Source organism: Anabrus simplex, chromosome 3 (assembly GCF_040414725.1).
Source record: "Anabrus simplex isolate iqAnaSimp1 chromosome 3, ASM4041472v1, whole genome shotgun sequence".
Taxonomy (NCBI): Eukaryota; Metazoa; Arthropoda; class Insecta; order Orthoptera; family Tettigoniidae; genus Anabrus; species Anabrus simplex.
The window spans coordinates 48,919,972-48,944,290 of record NC_090267.1 but is presented as its reverse complement, the minus strand read 5'-3'; the positions used below and the strand labels follow the sequence as shown (position 1 = coordinate 48,944,290).

At 42.3% G+C, this 24,319-nt stretch overlaps 1 protein-coding gene across 1 annotated transcript in view; it reads left to right on the top strand.

Moving 5' to 3' along the window:
- The first annotated feature begins 2,063 nt into the window (after positions 1 to 2,063).
- LOC136866991 (recQ-mediated genome instability protein 1) overlaps positions 2,064 to 24,319 on the top strand; it is a 107,429-nt gene continuing 85,173 nt past the window's right edge. Inside the window, exons 1-2 of the mRNA XM_067144086.2 lie at positions 2,064 to 2,205; positions 2,632 to 2,769. Of these exons, the coding sequence (XP_067000187.2) occupies positions 2,092 to 2,205; positions 2,632 to 2,769 (252 nt within the window). The 5' untranslated portion in view covers positions 2,064 to 2,091. The remainder of the gene's footprint in view (positions 2,206 to 2,631; positions 2,770 to 24,319) is intronic.

Sequence of the window (24,319 nt, the reverse complement as noted above, 5' to 3'; positions counted from 1 at the left end):
GAGTTACCTCTGCCAGTAGCCTGGCTACTACTACTAAGATGTTTTTATTCCCCCCCTGAAGGGGGAGGCGGGCCTCTTAGACGGTGACGCCGTCTCTCAGGCCGGGGGGGGGGGTGTTACGGTGAAGGAGATGTGCGGAGAAGGCGAGAGGGTTGACGGCCGTGGCCTATACTAGGAATAGAAACTGCCCTGGCATTCGCCTTAGTGCAGGAGAATGGAAAACCACGGAAAACCATTCTCAGGACAGCCGACGATGGAGTCCAGTCCGTATCCGTCACCCGAACGCATAGGCGGAGCCGCGGCCACCCCTCCTCTGTTCGGGTGGTCAGTCAGAGTGCAGAGCTGTCGGACCACGGACCAGCCGTGGCTACCTGTAGGCTGAAGCCCACTCTGCATCCGTCGACGATTAGCCTGGTCATCTACTACTATGAAAATGTTTTCATTCCTCCCCTGAAGGGGGAGGCGGGCCTCTTAGAAGGTTGCGGCGTCTCTCAGGTCGGGAGATTTGTTACGGTGAAGGAGATGCTCGGTGAAGGTGAGGGGGTTGGCGGCCGTGGACTATACTAGGAACTGTCCCGGCATTCGCCTTAGTGCAGCAGAATGGGAAACCATTCTTAGGACAGCCGATGGTCCAGCCCTGTTCCTCCTCCCGAATGCAGAGACGTAGAGCCACGGTAGAGCCGTGGCCACTCCTCCTCTGCTCGGTTGGCCGGTCAGAGTGCAGAGGTGGTGGACCTCGGATCAGCCACGGCCGCTTAGGGGCCGAGACCCACTTTGCATCTACCGACCTGGTCATCTTAGTCCCAGAAGGCAATACCACAAACGTGGTTTACAAAGAGCTACTATATAGCTATGTGCTTTACGTCGCACCGACACGGATAGGTCTTATGGCGAGGATGGGATAGGGAAGGCCTAGGAGTGGGAAGGAAGCGGCCGTGGTCTTAAATAACGTACAGCCCCAGCATTTGCCTGGTGTGAAAATGGGAAACCACGGAAAACCATCTTCAGGGCTGCTGACAATGGGATTCGAACCCACTATCTCCCGGATGTAAACTCACAGCTGCGCGATTCTAACCGCAGGCCAACTCGCCCGGTGGTGTACAAAGAGGTACTGGGGTAAGTGAAACTCAAAATTTCAGCGAGTTTTTATATTTAAGGAAGTTTTAGATACCGTAATGTTTGAGTGCAGTAGCAAGGAAAGATTATTTTTATCAAATTACAAAATCCACGCTGCGAAGCTGCGGGTAACATCTATATAGCACTAGATAAAGCTGGGATTCAAGAGGACAAATTGGGGCAAATACCGGTAATTTATAGGCCATTATCAAGGGAAATGTTCGATAAATTTCCAAGTTCTTTGAAATCCTTTAAGAAAAACACAGATGACTGATGCTGAAAATAATCTGTGACTCTAGAAGTAAATTTAAGCATTACTGCTGCCACTTTCAAGGCTATGTTTATTTGTGTGTTTATAATTAATAGCCTATATGGTAGAAATTATAGGTAAGTCCATTTCATTCAAAAAATAAACTTGATTGCTAGGGAAATGCAGGACGAAATGAGACTACATACCTTAGTGTTTGGCGGCATTGCACATCCATGGGATGTGACGCACATGGGACGGGGACTTCTATTCTATCCTCTTTGGACGGGACCATGCGACAGTATCGGGCAAGGTATCGGGAGTATCAGGATATCAGGAGGGGAGCACTGACAGGAGGATCAGCTGTAAGGATACGGGCGGTCCCCTGCATAAAAGTTCCTTCTGCAAGTGCGATATAGCGCTGTAGCTGTAGCTATGGCGTGGTTTCCGGATACTGTCTCAGCAGAAAGATGCACAATAACTTGCAGAAAGAGTACATGGAAAAACCAAAGTTTTGATAAAAATACCACATGCGTGCTCTTCGTTATTAACTCTGGATATGCACTGCATTGAAGGTAATTCATTTTTCAAACGTTGGAGGTACGTACTATTGATCCTGCCAATTTGAAGTTCCTCAGCACGTTGTCAAAATATGGCTGAAGTTCGTAGGTGCGTTTATGGTTAGGTTTCGTGTTTTATGAGAGTTTCCGAGATGACATTGTTTTATAATGACAGTGCTGGACATTGTTAGAAACTATTTAGCCTCTCGATCATTTCATGCTTGTGAGGAGTGGATTAGCGGTTGTGTGGAATTTTACCAGGCTGAGCACCAGGGCCAGAGGGTAATACTTCAGTTATTTTCCCTGTTTGTTGTTGTTGTGTCTGTGAACATAAACTTCACTTCAAATTGAAAGGGAGTATTTAGCGTAGGAGCTGCAGAGGTAGCTTTATAACTGATTTACCACGACATTGGTTATTTTTTGTCCATTCATAAAGTGGCTATTAGAGTGTCTTAGTAAGTTTCATAACCTAAAGAGTTCTCAAACAAGACGATGCCAAGAAATTGTGACCAAGTGGTTCTGAAACGTATGCTTATTTGTATATGTGTTCTCACTACACATACTGTAGTACTCATACATAGTAGGGCATTTGTAGTTCTCTCTCTCTCATAACTACAGCAGCACTTTGCACCTCTGACGGTGAAGTTTGCCTTGTATTTATGGATATCATTGCCTTGTGATTTAACACTCTTTTTCTCCATTATTTAGTTCTCTAACTCAGAGCTACTGGACTTTGTAGCACAGCAATGGACACTTGCAGACCTAAGGGAGATCAGTACTGGCTGTCTGCCACCCAATCTTTCTCAGGTCATGAAGATTACACTGCCTGGAAAATACAGCCTTCAGGTAATAAGCCCGTGTTCATTTATGTTTTGCTACGAAATATTGCTCGACTGTATCGCCGTCAACTTAGGTGACTAGGTGACTGTGGTCAAAAACTAGTTTAAAGCAGTAATATATTTTTGAAATGCATCATTTTTCATCAATTCCTGACAGATTTCTCTCTTCTTATTTGATAAACACATGAACCTAATGCTAAGTATATTTTTAGTACAGTAATAATGTTATTACCAGGCTGGGTAGCTCAGATGGTAGAGTGCTGAGCTCAAGTTGGCAGGTTTGATCCTGGCTCATTCCGGTGGTACGTCAGGTTCATGTCAGTAGATTTACTGGTACGTAAAATAACTCTTACGGAACAAAATTTCGGCACCCCACATCTCTAAGAACCGTAAAAATAGTGGGATGTAAAACAAATAATATTATAAAAAATAGTAATGTTATTTGGTTTACATCTCACTAACTACTTTTATGGCTTTTGGAGATATCTGTTTATAGTACATTACTCAGTGGCGGCTCATGTTGAATAATGTTGGTGGTTGTGCTCTGTGACGCCCAGTCCATTGCAGTAAGTGTAATAGACAAATCTAAATTCGTATTGCACACGGAAAATGTCAACTGAGCTCTTGTGAATCCTTCCTCCAACCCCGCGGAAACGCTTTACTCCATGTCCTATCAGTGTGAAGTTCTCGAAAATGTACCAAAATAATACAGGTAGACGTTCATCTCAATTTGTAAGACCGCGATTTCGAGGGACATTGACAATATAAATAACTGACTTGTACAAAAAACAACTAATAAAAAGTTACAAGAAATAAAGTCCCTCTTCCGCTTATCAAAAAAAAAAATGTTCACCTATCAACTCATTCATATTTACAAAGGTTCCTAGACTTGCATACATCTTTGGCAGCTGGCTTTCTTAATGGAGGGGGAACATCATCTAATGGTACTAGTGTTTCTGTTTTCATTTTCATGACTACCTAACTCGGAAGAATTCACTACCATTACGGAGAAAGATAGACATGATTACTGTATATACTTGTAGGCCTAAGAACTCGCTCATTCGCTTCGTACGAGAGAATGTTTTCGGTCGTTGGATAGAATTTTGCTGAAGTCCTGGTCATTTACAGCAAAGACAAAAAAATATACATACCCCAAATCATAAGGTACGTTGTTTGAAGATTTAACATGGACAGTAAATTGAATTTGTGTTACTTAATCACAACCATCCTCTTTTATCACGCATTTATCCTGTATTTAAGCTATTTGGGCTTTCTACTGAACAGAAGCATCACAACTATACAGTAGTATCTGAGGATGTTGACATGTAAGAATTTTAAACCATATCAGTATCCACACAGTTTTATAAGTTCTCTATTTACACTGAGGAGTACACTGGAGTGAGCTTTTCCCAAACAGCTGAGATTATAACATGCTCGCTCACTGCAGAGATTCTCTCATGGACGGTGGCGTTGTCTAGTGTATTATTTACTAACTCTATGGTCACGGGAATAGGTCAGACGTACTGCAAGGCGTGCAGTTCAAACAGAACCTTATGGGCGACCCTTAGCCACCAATCGGAAGAAAGCTGTAGTTAAGTGTTCTCGCCTAATGATCTGTCGTTCTGTCGTTCACAGTTCTAAACAGGGTTGCCAGATCACTAGCAGCTGTATTGGTATCGATCTTCGGCTTGATATAAACAATCAATATGAAGGATGGGATCGCTAATCGCTATATATTACTGTGTATCTTTCTTTGTAGTGGTTCTGCAGCTCTGCAGATCGTATTATGGAGCCGCGCCTGACATTACTACTAGTTTTTAACAAGGTTCACATCATTTGATGGTACCGGTATATATTCATTGGATGACTGTTGCCTTAAAAAATACGGCTATAGTTCAGTTCTTATGAGTTTTGACTTGACATTTGAATGCTGCCTTTAGGGGGAGGCTAAGTGAATTAATAAACAGCCAATCATAGGCAGCCGATCGCTCCAGTAGAGTCCGTTACCAGTGTTGTCGATATGTTGTTTTCTGTAACCACGTGCTATCATCTATGTGTTGTATTGTGCATAGTTCTTTTCGTGGTCTTTGTCATGTTCACTCGGTCATTATTGATAACGCACCAATACTAGCGGCTAGAAATAATGAGTTGATTGAGTGGTTGAAGGAGCACAATATTTCGGTTCGCGATAACATGAGGAAGGGGGGGATCTCTTGCATCTAGTAACAAGCTCTAGTACCCAGTTTATGTGGTGGATGAAATAGCCAGGAGGCATGGGCATAAAGTTGTTCGCCTTCCACCATACCACTGCCATTTTAATGCCATATAATTGACTTGGGCCCAAGTGAAAGATTATGTAGCTGCGAATAACCGACTCTCCACAGTTTCGGAAGTTGAAAGATTTCTTTGGGAAGCCGTAGGCTGTGTAAGTGCAGGTTGTGCGACACAGTCCGAGATAAGTGAAGTTTGGGAGAGGGAAAGTATCACAGACAATTGTGTTGACGATGTTATAATCTCGTTACGCTCAAGCGATAATGAAACCTCAACAAACGATAGTGCCGATAGTGACTCAGAAATGAGTGGTGTATTCCCTTTGTAAGAATTTTTCCTTCCTTAGGAGGAACTGAATCTATTAGTAACGCGAGCTGTTCTAGATGGTGAGTTGCAATTAAATCTTCTTGCGTTTTATCTGTTTGAGCATTGATCTGTTTATCTTATAGCCTTATCCTAAATACGTTATGTACTCTTGTTAACCTAATGTGAGTTATGGATGTTATTACAAAGAATAATTGATTCTGGACTTATTTTCAAGTATATACATTTCCGTTCGTGTTGTGTGTTGTGAATCAGCTGTTTGTACTCGTAACAATTTGGCACCCACGAACCTGCTATGCAGGCGTAGTAGGGGGAGAGGTGATACTCCCACGTGGCACATCCCAGGTGGCGGTTAGGGGGGTCCTAACTGGCTTGCCGGCGGACTTGAGGGAAATAAAATACCTCTCGCGGACCAAACACACTACCCCCTGCGGGTGGGGGACGCACATGTAGAATGCACCCGCGGTATCATCTGCCTGTCGTAAGAGGCGACAAAAAGGGGCGACCAAGGGATGATTGAATTAGAACCATGAAACTACTTTTGATTGGTACCATCATGCGGGGAACACCATGGGTTGCCTGTACTTGCGAGTAGTACTACTAAATCAGGTACGAAATAGGTTTGTGATTTGTAGCAGTAAAGAGGCTGGCCTGGGGGTTTCCAGTGCCCGTGCGTTGTACCCATGTGAGCAACACCATGAGTCTGGGGGTAGCCTGTGTGTTGTACCGCTATATGAGCGACACCGTCAGTCTGTGTTGCCTGTGATTGGTGCCCACTATGTGAGGAACACCACGGGAATACCGTTGCCCGTGATTAGTACACCTAGGTGAGGAGCCTTATCCGTTTGCGTTGGCTGTGGGTGGCGCCATTGTGTGAGAAACACCATAGGTCTGCGTTCCCTGTTCGAAGTACAATACTTGTGAGTAGTACCATCTTGTGTCGAACACTGTGAGTTTTTGCTACTTTTGATTAATACCCCAACATGACAAATACCATGGTTCTACTTTACTCGCGACATGTACCATTCTGTGGGGCCTTAGACATGGATTTTGCACCCCTTTAGACATCAAGCATCATTGTGCTTTATAAGTGGTCCCTTGGTCAGTAATACTATTATTTACGATCCTTTTTGACTCTGCTCCACTGTTTTTGTTTGTTTGTTTTTTTGTTTTTTTTGTTGGGTTCATGTCCATCCATTCATTCTTCATGACATTTTTTATTTTATTTTGGTCAGTGGATGAATTTGTAATTTTTGTTATTTCATTTCGTACCATTAGGGGCCGATGACCTCGATGTTAGGCCCCTTTAAACAACAAGCATCATCATGATCACAATTTGGCACCAATGTCTGACTTCTGGTTAACTGTCAAGTCGAAACTCATAGAAACGGAACTATAATAGTTTATCATAGACTTGTCATTTCAACAATAATATGGTTGGTGTATGAAGGGAAAATCTACCTAATTTTGGACAAAGAATGGTGGCAATTTGATACCAATCCCGCATGTTAAGAATCACGGAATGGTGATGTTTATAATACCAATATAAATGGTCCGTTATTGGAGATTATATATTTTTCAGCTAACTCATTCCTGGTTGCCAGTGTTGGCCTCAACGGTATGCACTAGCCATGCGTCTTGGGGGGTGTGCTATGTACCAACTGATGAGCCCAGCTTCGCACACGGGGCAAAACATTGGCAACCAGGAATGAGTTAGTTGGAAAATTTATAATCTCCAATAATGGACCATTTATACGGTTATTATAAATTTACTAATTCGGGACAAATATTTCAGGTTCCCTATTGGAATCAGCACCTATATCATCTGATGGCCAAGCAGGCATCAATTTTTGGTAATGAGACAAAGTCTCTCATAGTGCATTGACACTGCCGTTGGCTCCAAGTAGCCTATGCAGTGGCCTCCACGGTATGCACTAGCCATGCATCTTGGTGGGTGTGCTATGTGTTGTAACCAATGTTGAGATTTACAAAACACAACTTTTATTTTCGCTTCAAATGCAAAATACACTATTTACACAAATAAAACTGAAATTTAACTTGAAGCAAAATGAATTAGGAATCTTGAGAAAGAGTCTATCTTTTGTACACTATATACAAGTTTGCAGTATTTACATCCACTTCTATCTCGAAAAGATAGTCCTTGTGATCTGAAAAGTTGATAGTCGAAAACTATCAGAAGTACTGACATAAATGTTTTGGAAAGTCCTTCCTTGCTGAGTTCATAAAAGCAAGTTCTATGTTGGAAGAATTCTTACTTGGCGAAACCAAGGGAGCTTGCATTAATTAGGGAAATATGACGGTATGTAATAGTATGACTGGATATGGGCAGCGGAAGAGGAGCGGTGACCAGAGGTGAGACCTCGTACTGCCAGAAATTCAGTCCACCTGGTCGAAGCACATTTTCAAGAGGAGTAGCCTCCGTGCTCGACGTAGGGTGTATTCTGGAGCTGGACACCGGGGCAAGTGGGCATCAGGACAGGCTGGGAGTTCCTCTTTATAGTACACACACGACTGTCCAGGCACGCGCACTGAGGGCTGCGCGTCGAAGCTAGAAGAAGGACACTTGGCGCGCGTGTAGCTGGCTGGCGGAGCGAGCAGGGAGCGCCGGACATACAACACCCTCCCCTCCTAAATACGCCGGTACGGCGTGAAACGGCGGCGGCGCTGGCGGCGGCTGCGATGCTGGGCCGGAGCTGCTGATGTCTCTGTTGGATTGTCCGGAGCTGGGACCGGGCGGAGTGGCGCTGTCTCGTCCTGAAAGGAACCCATGGTTATTAAATGGTCTAAAGCTCGTTCAGCAATAGATTGATGTGGCTGAGCCATAGAATCAATAGCTGGACATGGGCGGTAGCGCAGACGTATCTGGTCTTGATGGCGGCAGATACGTTTCTCTGTAGTCTGTATTTCGTAGAGACGATGACCCAAAGATCTGCAGATGACTCCAGGTATCCAGAGTGGGTTTGACCTGAATGTCCGGGTGTAGACCTTGTCGTTGACTGAGAACTTCGTTGGTGAGGTCTGAGACTGGGCCGGAAGAGGCTGCAACAGAGAAAGCAAAGTTCTGTGAGGTCGTCCATGGAGCTTCTGTGCAGGAGTGATAGTATCAGCGCCGGGCAGAGTTCTGTAGTTGCTTAAGAGTTGGAGCAATGCTTGGTCTTTAGTTAAGCCTGAAGAGACAGCTTTTTTCATACTTCTCTTAAATGTTTGTACAAAGCGTTCAGCTTCACCATTAGATTGAGGGTGAAAAGGCGGTGCTAGGATATGACGAATGCCATTATATGTACAAAATTTCTTAAAAGCAGTAGCTGTAAATTGAGGTCCGTTGTCCGAAATGAGTACTTGAGGTAAGCCTTCTGTAGTAAATATTTTCTGTAGAGCACGAATGGTAGCTTCGGTCGTAGTAGTCGAATGCATATCCACTACATATGGAAAGTGCGATAGTGAATCGATGACTATTAACCACATGGAATTGAGGAAAGGACCTGCGAAATCGATGTGAACTCGTTCCCATGGAGTAGTAGCAGGAGGCCATGAAGCTAGATCAGAAGACGGGGCGTTCTGATTCAGTTGACATTGTTCACAATGACGGATGAGCTTTTCGATGGCGGCATCAATACCGGGCCAGTAGCAGTGTTGACGTGCTAGTTGCTTCGTACGGGATATACCCCAATGGCTTTGGCGTAATAATTCGAGAACTTGTTTCTGTAGGCTAAGTGGGATAACCACTCGGAAGATGGTGCCTGCTTCTAGGAGTACGACTCCAGCACGAGTCGTGAGACGATGCTGCATACGATAAGGTGCAAGGTGGGCGGGAAGATTGCTCTGAAGAGGCCAACCGTTGCGGATGTAAGTACGCACAGTAGCAAGTGTACTGTCCTTATCCGTAGCTTTAGCTATGCAGGTAGCATCAATAGGAAAACTGGAGACAGTATCTTCAAGTTCTATGTCCAACTGAAGACATTCAGATTCTTGAGAATCGAAGGCAGTATCAGGACCAACTGGTAAGCGTGAGAGGGCATCAGCATTACAATGCTGGGATGTGGCTCGATAGACAATCTGATAGGAATAATCAGAAAGGAACATGGACCATCTTTGAAGCTTTCTGAGGGAATTCTCAGGGATCTTATTACCAGGATGGAATAAGTGTACGAGAGGCTTATGATCAGTAATGATCAGGAAATGGTTGCCATAGAGATATTCATTGAAACGGCGAATACCAAAGATGATGGCTAAAGCTTCTTTCTCTATCTGTGAGTATCGACGTTGATGGTCATTAAGTGTTTTCGAAGCGAAGGCGATGGGGCGTTCCTGTCCATGACGATCCTTCTGGGAGAGAACGGCACCGACACCGTAGTCTGATTACATAAGATCAGCTTCATGGTCCGTATCGCACTTCAATAGATTCACAATTAAGTATTTATTTATTTTCCACCTAGTCGATACAATGATTGCTTAAGGCAACTTTTAATGGTCAAAAGTGGTACATGTTTCGTATATTATCAACATCTTCAGCCACATAACACTGTTTAGATGAAAAATATATAAAATTGACAAAGTAATGCTTTAGATGTAGTGTCCTTAAAATTAACATAAGATTGACAAGATGTTAATTTTAAGGACACTACATCTAAAGCATTACTTTGTCAATTTTATATATTTTTCATCTAAACAGTGTTATGTGGCTGAAGATGTTGATAATATACGAAACATGTACCACTTTTGACCATTAAAAGTTGCCTTAAGCAATCATTGTATCGACTAGGTGGAAAATAAATAAATACTTAATTGTGAACCGTAGTCTGAAGCGTCAGTAGCTAGCGTGATGAGCTTGTCGGGCTGAAAATGAGTGAGTTGTATAGCTTGAATTAAGGCGTTGTTGATGGTTTTCCATGCCTGTTGGCATTGCGGAGTCCATTGAAATTTAACACCTTTTTTACGTAGAGCGTTTAATGGAGCTGCCACTGTAGCGAAGCAGGGAATGAACTTATTATAGTAGTTCGCTTTGCCTATGAAGGACTGGAGCTGCTTGAGTTTCTGAGGTTCTGGCATGTTGACGATAGCTGAGACATTCTGTGCACTAGGGCGAATTCCAGTCTTATCAAGTATATGTCCTAGGTAGTGAACTTGAGGCTGAAAGAATGTACATTTAGCGAGATTCGCTCGTAGGCCATTGTCTTTCAATTTCTGGAGAAGGAGGCGTAGATTGTTTAGATGTTCCTGATGATCTTTTCCAGTAACAATAATATCATCCAGGTAGTTAGCACAACCGGGAATGGAGGCAGTGAGTTGAGCTAAATAGCGCTGAAAAATAGCCGCTGAGGATGAAACACCGAATGGGAGCCGCTGGAGCTGGAGCAGTCCGAGAGGAGTGTTGAGTGTTAGAAATTTCTTAGAGTCTTCGTCTAAAAGTAGCTGGAGATATGCTTCTTTAAGATCAACTCGAGAGAAGAATTGTCCACCAGCGAGACGACGGAATAAGTCTTCTGGACGTGGAATAGGAAAGATATCTGTGTCGAGTTGTGCGTTGACTGTAGATCGAAAATCGCCACAAAGTCGAACATTACCATCAGGTTTCTTGATTACCACTAGTGGAGTAGCCCATTGACTAGAAGTAACTGGTACCACAATTCCAGTTTGTATCCATCTTTCTAATTCTTTCGTGACCGGGTCTTGAAGTGCTAGGGGTACTGGACGTGCTTTGAGGAAGCGAGGCTTAGCTCCGGATTTCAGCTGTATGTGAGCTGTATAGTCTTTTGCTGTTCCGAGCTGAGAGTCGAAGACTTCAGGAAACTGCTTTAGGAGATCGGTAACGTCAGAAGTAGGATGCAATGTAGATACAACGTTAATGTTGTCATGTATCTGGAAACCAAATAAGTTAAATAGATCCATGCCCATAATGTTGGATGCAGTGTAGTTGTTAACTACGAGAAGAGGAATGGCCTTCTGAATTCCTTTATAACTAGCCTGAAGTTGGATTTGACCTTTAATGTCAATTTTCTTTTTGTTAAACGTCACAAGCTGGATGTCAGCTGGAGAGCATGAAGGGGAACCTAAGTCATGGTAGGTAGCCAGGTTAATAATAGAGACAGGTGATCCAGTGTCTAATTGAAAATCGACAGATCGAGTAGAGAATGAGAGAGGAACGATGATCTTGTGAGAATTCTTTGTGGGAAGAATAAGATTGATCTGATCCACTTCCATGTCTTGGCGGGGCTGTATATGCTTCGGGCGTGCTGCAGGAGTCTTAGCAGGGCGGAGCAAACTCCGACATACCGTCTTAATGTGTCCAAGTTTATTACATCGTTCACAAGTGGCTTTGAAAAAACGACAGTCACGACGTTCATGATGCTTGAAACAGCCTCGGCAGGAAGGCAGGAGTTTCGAGGTGCTTTTAGAATTGGGCTTCCTTGTAGCATTACGAGAGGGAACCTGGCGAGAATGCTTGGTAGAGAGCGCCTTATCTGGACGGTTCACTGTAGCAGAGGACTTGCGGGCCTGAGTCGAGACTTGAGCAACTTCGTGTGGAGAAGCTATGGCTGCGGCAGTCTTGGTAGTAAGCTCATAAACCGTAGCAATACGCTGGACGTCTTCTAAAGAAGGGTTACTCTGCTTGACAGCGTCAAAACGTATCTTGTCCTCAGGAGTATGTAAAATTACCATGTCCCGAATGAGAGAATCAGTGTAGGGTGAACCACAACCGTCCTTGGAGCATATGAACTGGCAGGGTTTAGCTAGACCACGCAATTCAGTTATCCATTCAGTATGTGTCTGATGGGGTTGCTTTCTGCTCTGAAAAAATGTATAGCGAGCAGCCACTATGTGAGGAGCTTTGGCATAATGTTCAGTGAGACGGGCCAGGAGCTGTGCAAATGGTACCTCAGAAAGGTTTTCTTCTGGACCTAATTTACGTAGTAATTCACACGTAGCATTGCCAACTGAACTAAGAAATAGTGCTCGGCGGCGTTGATCATTTGTGACAGAATGGCAGATGAAATGCTGTTGTAAGCGTGCTAAATAAACTGACCATTCTTCCTTAGCCGGATCAAAAGCAGAGAACGGAGGAATAGCTGATGGCTGGGTAGAGACAGAAATAGCTTGAATAGCCTGAATTAATGCTGCCTGTTGTTGTTGCATAAACTGTTGTTGTTGCTGCTGTAAGGCTTGGAATACCGTAGCGAGTTGCTCAGCTGTAGCCATTGCGAGATGCGTGCAATAAAGAGCAAGGAGAGCTGTGTGTCAGAACGGGTTGTAGGCGCGACCTTGACCGGTATATGCTGGGAGTGAGAGAGAGAGCAAGCAAACACGCTGGAGCGTGCCACACAGGTTGAGCGCACGTCAGAGAGCTGTGGAATGTCTGTTGAGTGGGCGACACACTGAGCACTGATTGACTTCGTCGCCAATGTCTAAGTGTATGAGGGCACTGAGTTTGCTGTACCTCGTTGTGAAGGAGAGGATGAATTGCAAGTTATTATCCTGTCGCCACAGAGTTGGTGACTGGGGTCGATGAATTGGAGTGTTTGTTGCGTTCTTTTTTTTTTACCTCGTCGCCATAGAGTTGTGTTGTAACCAATGTTGAGATTTACAAAACACAACTTTTATTTTCGCTTCAAATGCAAAATACACTATTTACACAAATAAAACTGAAATTTAACTTGAAGCAAAATGAATTAGGAATCTTGAGAAAGAGTCTATCTTTTGTACACTATATACAAGTTTGCAGTATTTACATCCACTTCTATCTCGAAAAGATAGTCCTTGTGATCTGAAAAGTTGATAGTCGAAAACTATCAGAAGTACTGACATAAATGTTTTGGAAAGTCCTTCCTTGCTGAGTTCATAAAAGCAAGTTCTATGTTGGAAGAATTCTTACTTGGCGAAACCAAGGGAGCTTGCATTAATTAGGGAAATATGACGGTATGTAATAGTATGACTGGATATGGGCAGCGGAAGAGGAGCGGTGACCAGAGATGAGACCTCGTACTGCCAGACATTCAGTCCACCTGGTCGAAGCACATTTTCAAGAGGAGTAGCCTCCGTGCTCGACGTAGGGTGTATTCTGGAGCTGGACACCGGGGCAAGTGGGCATCAGGACAGGCTGGGAGTTCCTCTTTATAGTACACACACGACTGTCCAGGCACGCGCACTGAGGGCTGCGCGTCGAAGCTAGAAGAAGGACACTTGGCGCGCGTGTAGCTGGCTGGCGGAGCGAGCAGGGAGCGCCGGACATACAACACTATGTACCAACTGATGAGCCCAGCTTAGCACACGGGGCGAAACGCTGGCAATCAGGAATGTGTTAGCTGGAAAATTTATAATCTCCAATAACGGACCATTTATATTGGTATTATAAATTTACTCATATCAGATGTAAGGCTTTTCAGGTGTTTGCTCTATTAACCAGCATTTTGTCTTAGGTCTCACACTAGACTCGTCAGAGTGGGATGTGTCAGACCCTACCCACTGACACTGGGTGTATGCAGGTGAGCTTATCAGAAGCCTATTTATGAGGCACAGTCTGGAATTATTGCCCGCCTAGCAATTCCGAATGTAAAATTCTAAATTCCCATGGAGGGAATTAGATATTTTTCACCAATAGAGCATCTAATCTAATTCCCTCCATGGGAATTTAAAATTTTCCATTTAAATTTACTCATTCGGGACAAATATTTCAGGTTCCCTATGGTAATCAACATCATCTATATCATGGTGATGTTTTTCAGTACTTTTAGTGGCAGAGAGGAGGGGGCCTTCCTTTATGCTTGATAGGGACCCACCAGCCCACTCCAAGAAGTATTCTTGTATAAAATTAAAAGTGAGACATGTCGTGACCCTAAGGGATGTACAACAGGCTGAGGACTTGGGTTCGGAGTTCTGGGAGCGTATAGTCAGATTGGCAAAATTTAAACACTAATTATATTCTACACCCAGGATATTCACACATCAATATATACAATAATACATACAATATAAAATTTCTGACACCATTTACTCTCAATCCCTTCTCAACTTCAAATCTATGAGAATGTCTAAGTCTTGTTCCTAGTACACACAAGAATACTTATAATGCATATATTTACTGTTGAATACTTAACTACGGAGTATAGCTGATTCTTGTACAGCTGACGTCTTCACTCTTCTCTTCTTGTCTTCTCCTCTTCTGCGTAGGTATCCCTGGAACTCGTTAATCTTCGCGGCGACGTGAATTATCCCAATTACAATTAAGCTGCTGGTCTATAAGCTGATATTCCAACACTTACTTTGACAATCGGTGTGGAGAATCTTTGTGATTGTTCAGCAACAAGTCACACTCAGTTCAAGAGCCTGATACCCCTCTATCTTACTATCACTTTACTGCGTACTGCGACTGAATGCTAAGTCTACCAGTACTCCAACAGTTCTCCCTGATTAACTATTCACTCTTCTGCGCGATACTGCCTACCGTCGAAAAGCCTTCTTTGAGGTCTACTAGTCCAAAAGCCTTCTTCGAGTGTCGTGAGTCAAAAAAGCCTTCTTTGAGGGATCACAGTCAAAAAGCCCTGTTGTTTACAAGTTACCCAGTTATATCGTTTCTTCTATTCTTTCTCGAATAATCCTACTGATTCATATACCACCACCACAAGTCACTAGTTCACGTCACAACTGCACTGTTCTCCGATTGGTTGTTGCGCACGGAACCACCCTGTCACGTTGCATTACACACATTGTTCTAGAACATTTGGAAGCTGTTTCTACGTCTCTTACACGTGACTCTGTATATTTCCAACCCAAAAGAAGTGCGTATTTTAACTTACACAATGTTCCACAATGCTGAGACACAAAGCTCTTGGCTTACGAGCTCCCAAAGCAACATCGAATATTCTAAATCTTTCTTTGAAATATTCCGTTATTTCTCTTATTATTATTACTGTCATTTATGAATTATGAGTTATGAATATACACAAACTCTCCTATCATTTCCCTTCATATATACATGCGCTCATATGCCTGCTACTTTTAAATCACAGGCTTTCTACCCTGGAGTTCGCGGATTCGAATCCCATTCGAACCCGTTCGCTCTCTCGTTAATACGCGGAAGGCGCGTCGTGAGCCGCCGTTCACGACACCTCCCCCGCCTGGGAAGAAGTGCTTTGCGTCCTCTTGACGCAAACACTTCTGTCAGACACTCGTGTTTGCTTACACTTTCCCTGGATGTGGAATGTCTCCCCGTGTGGCATTATTATCTTTAAACTCTACCTTTCTCTTTATATCTCAAGCTACTGGGTGTTTGTACTGTTGCTGTGTCTTCAATTGCAACTACACTGACTTCTGAATCATGTATACTGGTGCGACTACTCGCTAACCTTGGTCTCTCAAAATGGACCACTAAGTCATCATCTGATGACCCCTCTTTAACCCTATTCTCATTAATGATTTTCTGCTTAAAGCAAATTCAAGTACAGCAAGCAGTAGCATGATCCCAGTGCTTTTTCTTAAAAATTCCCGAAAAGCAAGGACAACACTTGCAACATGTTAACAACAGTACTAGAGCCACAATAGTCATTATCGTCCACACTATGATTTTATACACATTGATATCAGCATGTAATTGCTTTGTATACAACTCTTTTTCCTTTTCCAATATTAAATTTTCCACATCTTCAATTTTTACTCCTGAATTTTTAACATCGTCTATATGTGTTAGTAGACTGTGTAGTGGTACCTCTTTTAACTCAGGTAAGTCATTTAGTTTTATATCACTATTAAGATATTCACAACATTCATATTCTAATAAAATGTCAGGAATTATATCCTTCGTATAAGTTGTGTTAACACTACCTGTGGACCGTATCTTACTATCTGGTCCGTAAATTGTACAAGGTTGATACATTGTAATTATACTCACATTTACTAAATTTACATTATGTGTTTCCTCACAAACTACTGTTATCCTTGTGATGGAGTCAAATATAAATATTTATTGTCACTTACAGGTAACCATACAAGCTGACTAACTTTGATTATGTTTTTATTACACTCACTTGGCATTATTGTTGTCCCTTTCAATAAAGTTAAAATGCAGTCTTTCTGTCCATGTACCAATTTTAACACAATACTAGATGTACACACTCTGTGAATTTCATCTACTTGTTTGCAGTCTTTCACTTGTTCTTTACTTAAATATGCATATAACTGCTGCTCTGAATCAATAATAACAAAGTCTTTTTCTACCCTGATATGAACATATTCTTTTACAATATTTACATTATCATGATTTGCATTATCATCACTGTCTTTCATTAGCGTAGGGAAAGGAATTATCTTATATAACTGAAAGTTTTTCTTGTCACTTAGAGGCATTTCAATTACATACACCAACATATTCTTATTTATGAATGCATTTACAGTTGCAATCCTGTAAATTAAATAATCCCGAGCCATATCCAACTCTAAAGGGAGGGTCATCCCTTGTGGAAACTGATCTTGAGATTTCCTATAAGCTTTTAAAATCTCAGAAGGGCTCAAAATTTGCATATTAATAATCCCTAATTGTGCATACATTATTCCATCAGATATTACCTTATATTGATCATACACCTGTGAAATGAGGTCCTCTATCTCTATCAAATGTCGGTTAATGGCAATCTCAATATCTAATTGAGTGAACTCGCGTTTTAATAGACTTGTTTCATTTCCCAAAAACTCTTTTATCTGTTCTAAATTCTTGTTTAATTTTAGCTCATTAGCTGTTACATCATATAAAGTATTGTTCAATGATTGTAATGTAGATCGTGTGACCGTAAGTTGTTCCTTCGCAAGTTTAAGTGTTGAAAGCTGTTCTTTCTCTAATTCTGAAATTTTATTCTGGTACATCTCAGCATCATCGCTATCAAGTGTTCCAAACAATGTTTTCGATAATGTGCCTATAAAATTAAATAAACCTCTTTTTTCACGTTTCACTGTATTCTTAGTAAATTGTTTCAAAGTGTCCCTTAATTCCTGTACTCTCTGTAAGCGATTAATCTCCATCTGCACTTCGTGTTGGCAGGTAAAATTCAATTCACTCTGTAATTGATAACATAACACTTGTGTTTTCTGTATGTTCTTCCTAATTACTGTGTATGCCTCTGCTAATTTACTTAAATTGACATAAGTGATCAATCTCCATTCTGTAGTAGACAATTGTACGTTTCCCTCATTTTAAAAATATATCCCTGGGGTTTTCTCATATGGAGTTATCTGAAAATCTATCCCATTTCCAACTACTTTTCCCTGAAAGTATACTACAAGCACTACATAAATTATCCAATACATCTTGAATGTAGTGTGTCTTCTTGTTTCCTTACGGGTGACCTGCAAAGAAAAGTCTCTGTTGTACTGTACTGTAGGAGTACTATATTTATACCGGGCGAGTTGGCCGTGCGCGTAGAGGCACGCGGCTGTGAGCTTGCATCCGGGAGATAGTAGGTTCGAATCCCACTATCGGCAGCCCTGAAAATGGTTTTCCGTGGTTTCCCATTTTCACACCAGGCAAATGCTGGGGCTGTACCTTAATTAAGGCCACGGCCGCTTCCTTCCAACTCCTAGGCCTTTCCTATCCCATCGTCGCCATAAGACCTAACTGTGTCGGTGCGACGTAAAGCCCCTAGCAAAAAAAACTATATTTATGCAAAAATTTGCAATTACATATGTTTCAAACACTGTTATAATAATTCATAGTAACTCATTTCTAATGCAAGTTATGTTCATCATGTCATGTGGTATGCATATGGTATCACCCTAATGAATGTTTCCCGTGTTGGTGTTCGTATCCCGTATGTGGTTTTGTTAAGTGTAGCCACCACCATATTTCGTATAGCTCTCCCAATTTGTGTACCCCTGTTTAGTTATTAGATCATTTTTACTTCCGTATATGCAACTACTGAAGGACACTTTCGCTCAAGGTTCATTAGACTCACTTTCCTGTTATCCGTAGCGGCGTGGCTGCCATGTTCTAACAGTGTCCCTTGCTAAGTGCTTTGTTATCTGATGAGTGCCGTGAAGTAAGCTTGAGCTGGTCAAGTCCAAACATCCCTTCGCTCTACTCAACACTGTATTATGTTATTATTATTATTATTATTATTATTATTATTATTATTATTATTATTATTATTATTATTATTATTATGATTATTATACTTTTCACTTTTAGTTAAACTGGATCTCTCTGTTCACGTTGTCGCATGCACATATTATATCAATATATCTCCTCGTTTATCTCTAACGTCACTCTATAAGATCGGACTCTCGGTTCGAATCCCGATGTGTGAGATGACAACTAGGTTAGGCTCTCACGGACCATAACCTTTCTGAAGGGTTTCACGATAACACACAATGTGTTCCGCTCCACCAATTATTTCTTAGCCCCTGGGTAATCTAGGTTTGAATCTCTAAAGAACTTCTCATGAAATTTAGGACGTGATTTGGCAGGATATTTCAAACTAATCCTAGCAGCAATCATCGATACTTCCAAAGCGCCGTCGGAGTAAGGAGAAGTGTCATCTTACCGCGGCCTAAATCGGGGCGATCCTCCATCCTGTGGTCTGTGCTTCGACCCTCTACACATAAAGTTTTAGGCGGTTTTTGTGTATTTTGATTAGCTTACCTTTCTTGTTGATTTTCAACAAGCAGTTTACACCATCAATTCGCTCTATTTCGTAAGGTCCTCTGTATGGTGGTTCAAATTTTGATGACCTCCCTCGTCTCAAGGTTTCATCTCTTAATAATGCCTTATCGCCTACCTGAAAATCTATTTCCCGTTGTTTTCTGTCATAATTTTGTTTCTCCCGCTCCTTGCTCTGAATCAGAGTTTTGCGTGCGATCTCATGGTTTTCTTGTAATCTACGGGTTAGGCCTTCGATTACATTCTGATACTCATTATAAGTAGGCTCTGGTTTTCTCTGCAAAATTCCCGGTATATTAGCCTTTCGCCCGAATATCAATTCATATGGTGTGAACCCTGTGTTACTGTGTTTAGAAGTGTTATACACAAAAGTAGCTATTGGTAGATAATCATCCCAGTCATTCTGCTCTTTACATATGTAATGACGCAAATATTCTATGATCACGCGGTGTGATCGCTCAATACTCCCGTTTGATTGCGGCCTGAATGCCGTTGTATGGATCTTTTCGATTCTCAAAATTTTACATAATCTCTTAAAAGTTTGACTCATGAAATTACTTCCCATGTCTGTCAGAATTTTACTTGGAATCCCGAATATGGCAATTACATTCATTACTAGTGTTTTTGCTACCGTCTCAGCTTCTTGATTGACCATTGGACTGGCAATTAAATATTTTGACAGCTGGTCTTGACAGGTAAGTATATATTTGTGTTGTCTCTCTGTAACCGGCAGGGGTCCTACGACGTCGATTGCTACTTTCTCAAATACTTGACTCGGTGTGTCTGTTAAAATCATGGGCATTCTAACCTCTGGACCCGTAATTTTGTTTTTCTGACACGAAGGACAAGAGCGTACAAATGTTTCTACATCTTTCTTCTTATTTGGCCACTGTATAACATCTTTAATACGTGCTAGTGTTCTTGTGATCCCTTGGTGTCCGCCTACAAGGGACGTATGGGCATCACGCAATATTGCTAACTTTTCCTCCTCAGTTAAGTCTTTTCGCTCTTAACAGGTGTTTCGCCTTCATCTTCGGACTCACTCTCCTCTGCTATTGCGTCCTCGGAGTCGGAGTCTTCGATCCGTACCTCTTTTCCTGACCTCTCTGCTTTCGCGTCCACGAGATCATTTCGCTCTTTATCTACTCTTTCGGTTTCACCTGTTTCACCTGTCCCTTGGGGAGTAGTTCCCTCTGAACTCACCACTTGTACCGTTCTCTCAGGTACAATGGGAATTCTACTCAATGCATCCGCATTCTTATTTGTTTTGCCCGTCTTGTACACTATCGTGAAATCATATTCGGCTAACTTTAATCTGAATTTTATTAACCTGGATGATGGGTCTTGCACATTAAATACCCACTTCAGTGGCTTGTGATCTGTTACTACTGTGAAGTGTTTCCCGAATAAGTATGGCCTGAAATATTTTACACCCCATACAATTGCAAGTAATTCTTTCTCTGTGACTGAGTAGTTTCTCTCCGCTTTATTCAGAGTTCTGCTTGCATATGCCACTGGTAAATCTTTCCCTAATTCTCCCTGTGATAATATAGCGCCTAAGGCTTCGCCACTTGCATCCGTAGTGAGAATGAATGGCTTCTCAAAATCTGGGTACTGTAGTATGGGTTTCTCCGTTAACTTCTGCTTCAAAATATTGAAGGCTGCCTCCTGCTTGTCCGTCCATACATAAGGGACATTATTCTTCAGGAGTTCGTACAGAGGTTTTGCGATTTTACTGTATTCAGGAATAAATCTCCGATAGTACCCGCTTAAGCCTAGAAATCCCTTCAATTGTTTTGTGGTTTGAGGCCTAGGAAAATTCTTTACCGCCTCAATCTTTCGCTCATCTGGTTGCACTCCATGCTCGGTAATGATATGACCTAGGAATGCTACCTCTGTTCGCAAAAATTCGCACTTATCTGGCTGTAATTTTAGCCTGTGCTCCCTGAGTCTTTGAAATACTTCTCGTAGTCTCTGATTATGGTCTTCTATGGAACTAGCATAGACCAAAATGTCGTCCATATAAATGAGACATTTAACACCATTTAGGCCCGACATGGCTGTTGTCATGAGCCTCATAAAAGTACTCGGCGAATCCTTCAATCCCATGGGCAAACGTATATACTCGTAATGTTTCCCTAAAGCTGAGAATGCCGTCTTCTCACGGTCCTCTGGCCTTATTAGCACCTGATGATACCCTGACGCGAGATCCATGGTAGAAAAGTACCGTGCTTTCCCTAAAGCATCTAAGAGCTCTGATATGAGAGGTATTGGGAATACTGTCCCTATTGTCACCTTGTTTAAAGCACGAAAATCAATGCACACCCTGTATTTCTGTTTCCCTGAAGCGTCCAATTTCTTGGGGACGAGAAGTAATGGCGCTGACCATGCACTTTTACTAGGTACGATTATTTCATTTGCCAACATGTCGTCAATTTGCCTTTGAATTTCCTCCTTTTGAGCCTCAGGTAACCTGTAAGGTCTCACGTTGATTGGAGGTTGGTCTTCCCTGACTCTAATCTCGTGTTGTAACAGATCGGTGTACGTTAGTTTATCTCCTTCTAAATGAAAAATATCATTATATGCTGCACAGATAGCATACAACTCTTCTCGGTCTTTAGGTGCCAAATGGTCGACCCTTAATTGTTCTATCACTCTTTGTTCTCGAGATTTCGTGTTTCCCTGTTCTACTTGTGTTACCTGGTTCACTCTCTTTTGCTCGATACATTCTGAGATTGTCATAGGTTCAAGCTCTTGTATAGGGAATATGGGGCTTTCGAAGTTTACTTCGGTTTCCCTCGTATTAAGCACACTCACTATTGCTTTGTGATTGCGTGCCTTTGTTAAGCAACTCGCTATGTATACTCCTGGCAAAATTTCCTTTTTGTCAATCACACCTTCTGCTACTTTTTTTGTCCGTTCTTACTTCAATAATCGTCTCTGTTCTAGGCTTGAGACAGATTGTGTGGAGCTGAGCAGTTTTCATCGTTATGTGATGTTGCTCACCCTTTAATATAACATAACCTTCTCTGAAATTTATTATACTATCTTTGAGTATGTTTCTGCCTATAATCCCGTCATACTTGAGCTGTACGTTGTCACCCGCTATATGAAAATCTGCGTTTGACTCCCCTATTGGAAGTCGTACGGTGCCCTTGGTTCGGATTCTCTCTGAATCTACGTCCTTTAATTCAATGGCAGGCTCCCTAGCGATCATGGCTTCTCTTGGCACTACCTGTTTCTTTATAAGGGATACTTCACTCCCAGTATCTAATAAGAATCGAAGTAGGTTCTCCTGACCTCGTATTCCAATTTCGACTGTGCCTTCTAATGCACTCAAATTATCCCGGTTGGTGACACTTATTTGGCATATTTCATGTACACTCAAACCCATTGGGTATCTTCGATCGAAAATTTCTACATATCCATCTCTGTAATTGATTATACTGTGTTGTAAAAGGTCTCTCCCTATGAGGCCATCTGACGAAAGTCGAAATTCATCTCCGACAACATGAAATTCAGGGGAAGAATCCCCTATGTGCAATATAACACATCCCCGAGTGCGTGAAGTCTTCCCAGTTACGCCTGAGAGCTCTACTACCGGTTTACGATAGTGAATCTCTTTCTTTGGTATACTCTTTTCCTGGATTAGGCTAATGTCAGCCCCTGTATCTATCAAAAATTTGAAAGGTCTATCCCGTTCTTTAGAGTGCACGAGTATCGAACCTGATCTATCATGTTCCCTTCGTGATTGATCCCTTTCTGTAGTGGACTGGTTTCTACTAATCTGTCACGGGGAATTGCGTGACTTATCTGCGCATTTCTGAGTTGTGCTCCTACATGGGCCTTTACTTCGCTGGGACTCATCCTTAGGCCCGTTGTGGTGGTCCCTGTTTAGTTTAAATCTTTATTATGAAGATTTTTTCCTTTCGCATACTGTTTCGGCCCGTCTACGTACTGTTTATCCCTTTCATGTCCCCTTCTCGCGTACTCACGAGGTTTGGATTTTGCACTATTCTCTTTTTGGTCTTTGAACCAACAGACTCTTTGTAAATGACCCTTTCGTCCGCAAATGAAACATTTTCTTTCCCTGAGTTGCTTTGGCCTTTCGCGACAATGGGACTGTTTGTGTCCCGTCCTGCCACAATTATAACATCGTATTATTGCACAAATGTGTATTTCTCGTGACTTATCCTCATCTTTTTCCTTAGTTTTCTTTCTACAGTCTTTTTCTATATGGCCTACCTTCTGACAATATTGGCAGGTAGGTGGACCTTTCTTGGTGGCTTTCTGTTTTCTACAGTCCCTAGCTATATGCCCCTCACAATTACAATTATAGCATATCACTCTAATGTTCGTCCTCTTATTTGTTAATTTACGGGGTGTTTGCCCGGTCATTCGCGGTGACTGTCTGTCTGAGTACGTGTGTGCTTTCACTCTCATTTCGGCGGGTTTCCTTATCTGACCCATGAGCTGTTGCTTAGCCTGAGCGGAAACTATCGCTGTTTCCTCTTCTGTGGCAATGTTGACCGCCTGTTCTAATGTTTGTGCGTCCCGGCTCTTAATGAGAGATTGTATTCTCTCGTCTCTGATACCCTGTACAAAGCCAGCCTTTACTAACTTACGTACCGCCCGTATTTGGTATTCTCTGGCAACTAATGGTTCACCCTGGACCATTGCGTTCCGGAGTTCGGTTCCCATGCGGTCAACTCTATGGGCCCACTCTGCGATACTTTCGTTCTTACCTTGTCTGGCGGCAAACAACTGACATGCATAGAAGTCTACAGTTCGTCTCTCGGAATAGTATTCGTGTAAAGCTCCCTTTATATCATTCCACGTTTCAATATCGGCCCTCACGAGTAGTTTGCTACGCGCATCTTTCGTGATTTTAGTGAGTATTAATTTGTCAAATAGTTCGCACTCTTCTGGCTTAACTAACCCTATTGCCATTTCAACATTTTCACAAAATTCTTGCAATCTTTCTTTGTGTAAGCCATCAAATTCAGCCCCTATGAGTTTTAAAGCCTCTGTTACTGTTAAAAAGTGGGCATGCAACACTCCACTTGCATCATGCATTATTTCTGCATTACTAGGGGTAGGACTAGCATTTCTATCTGAACCCTCCATTATGAGTTGGCTTTTGACTCACCCTCTCTGGTTAATCACTTGACTCCGAGCTGGATTGACTGTTCCCGAGTAACTGCTACTGTCTGCTTTCTGCCTCCAAGCGACTCGAACGACTTGAATTCCTTTCCCGTTGCCTTCCTCTTAATGTACCTGAAACAGTGATCAAATACAATTA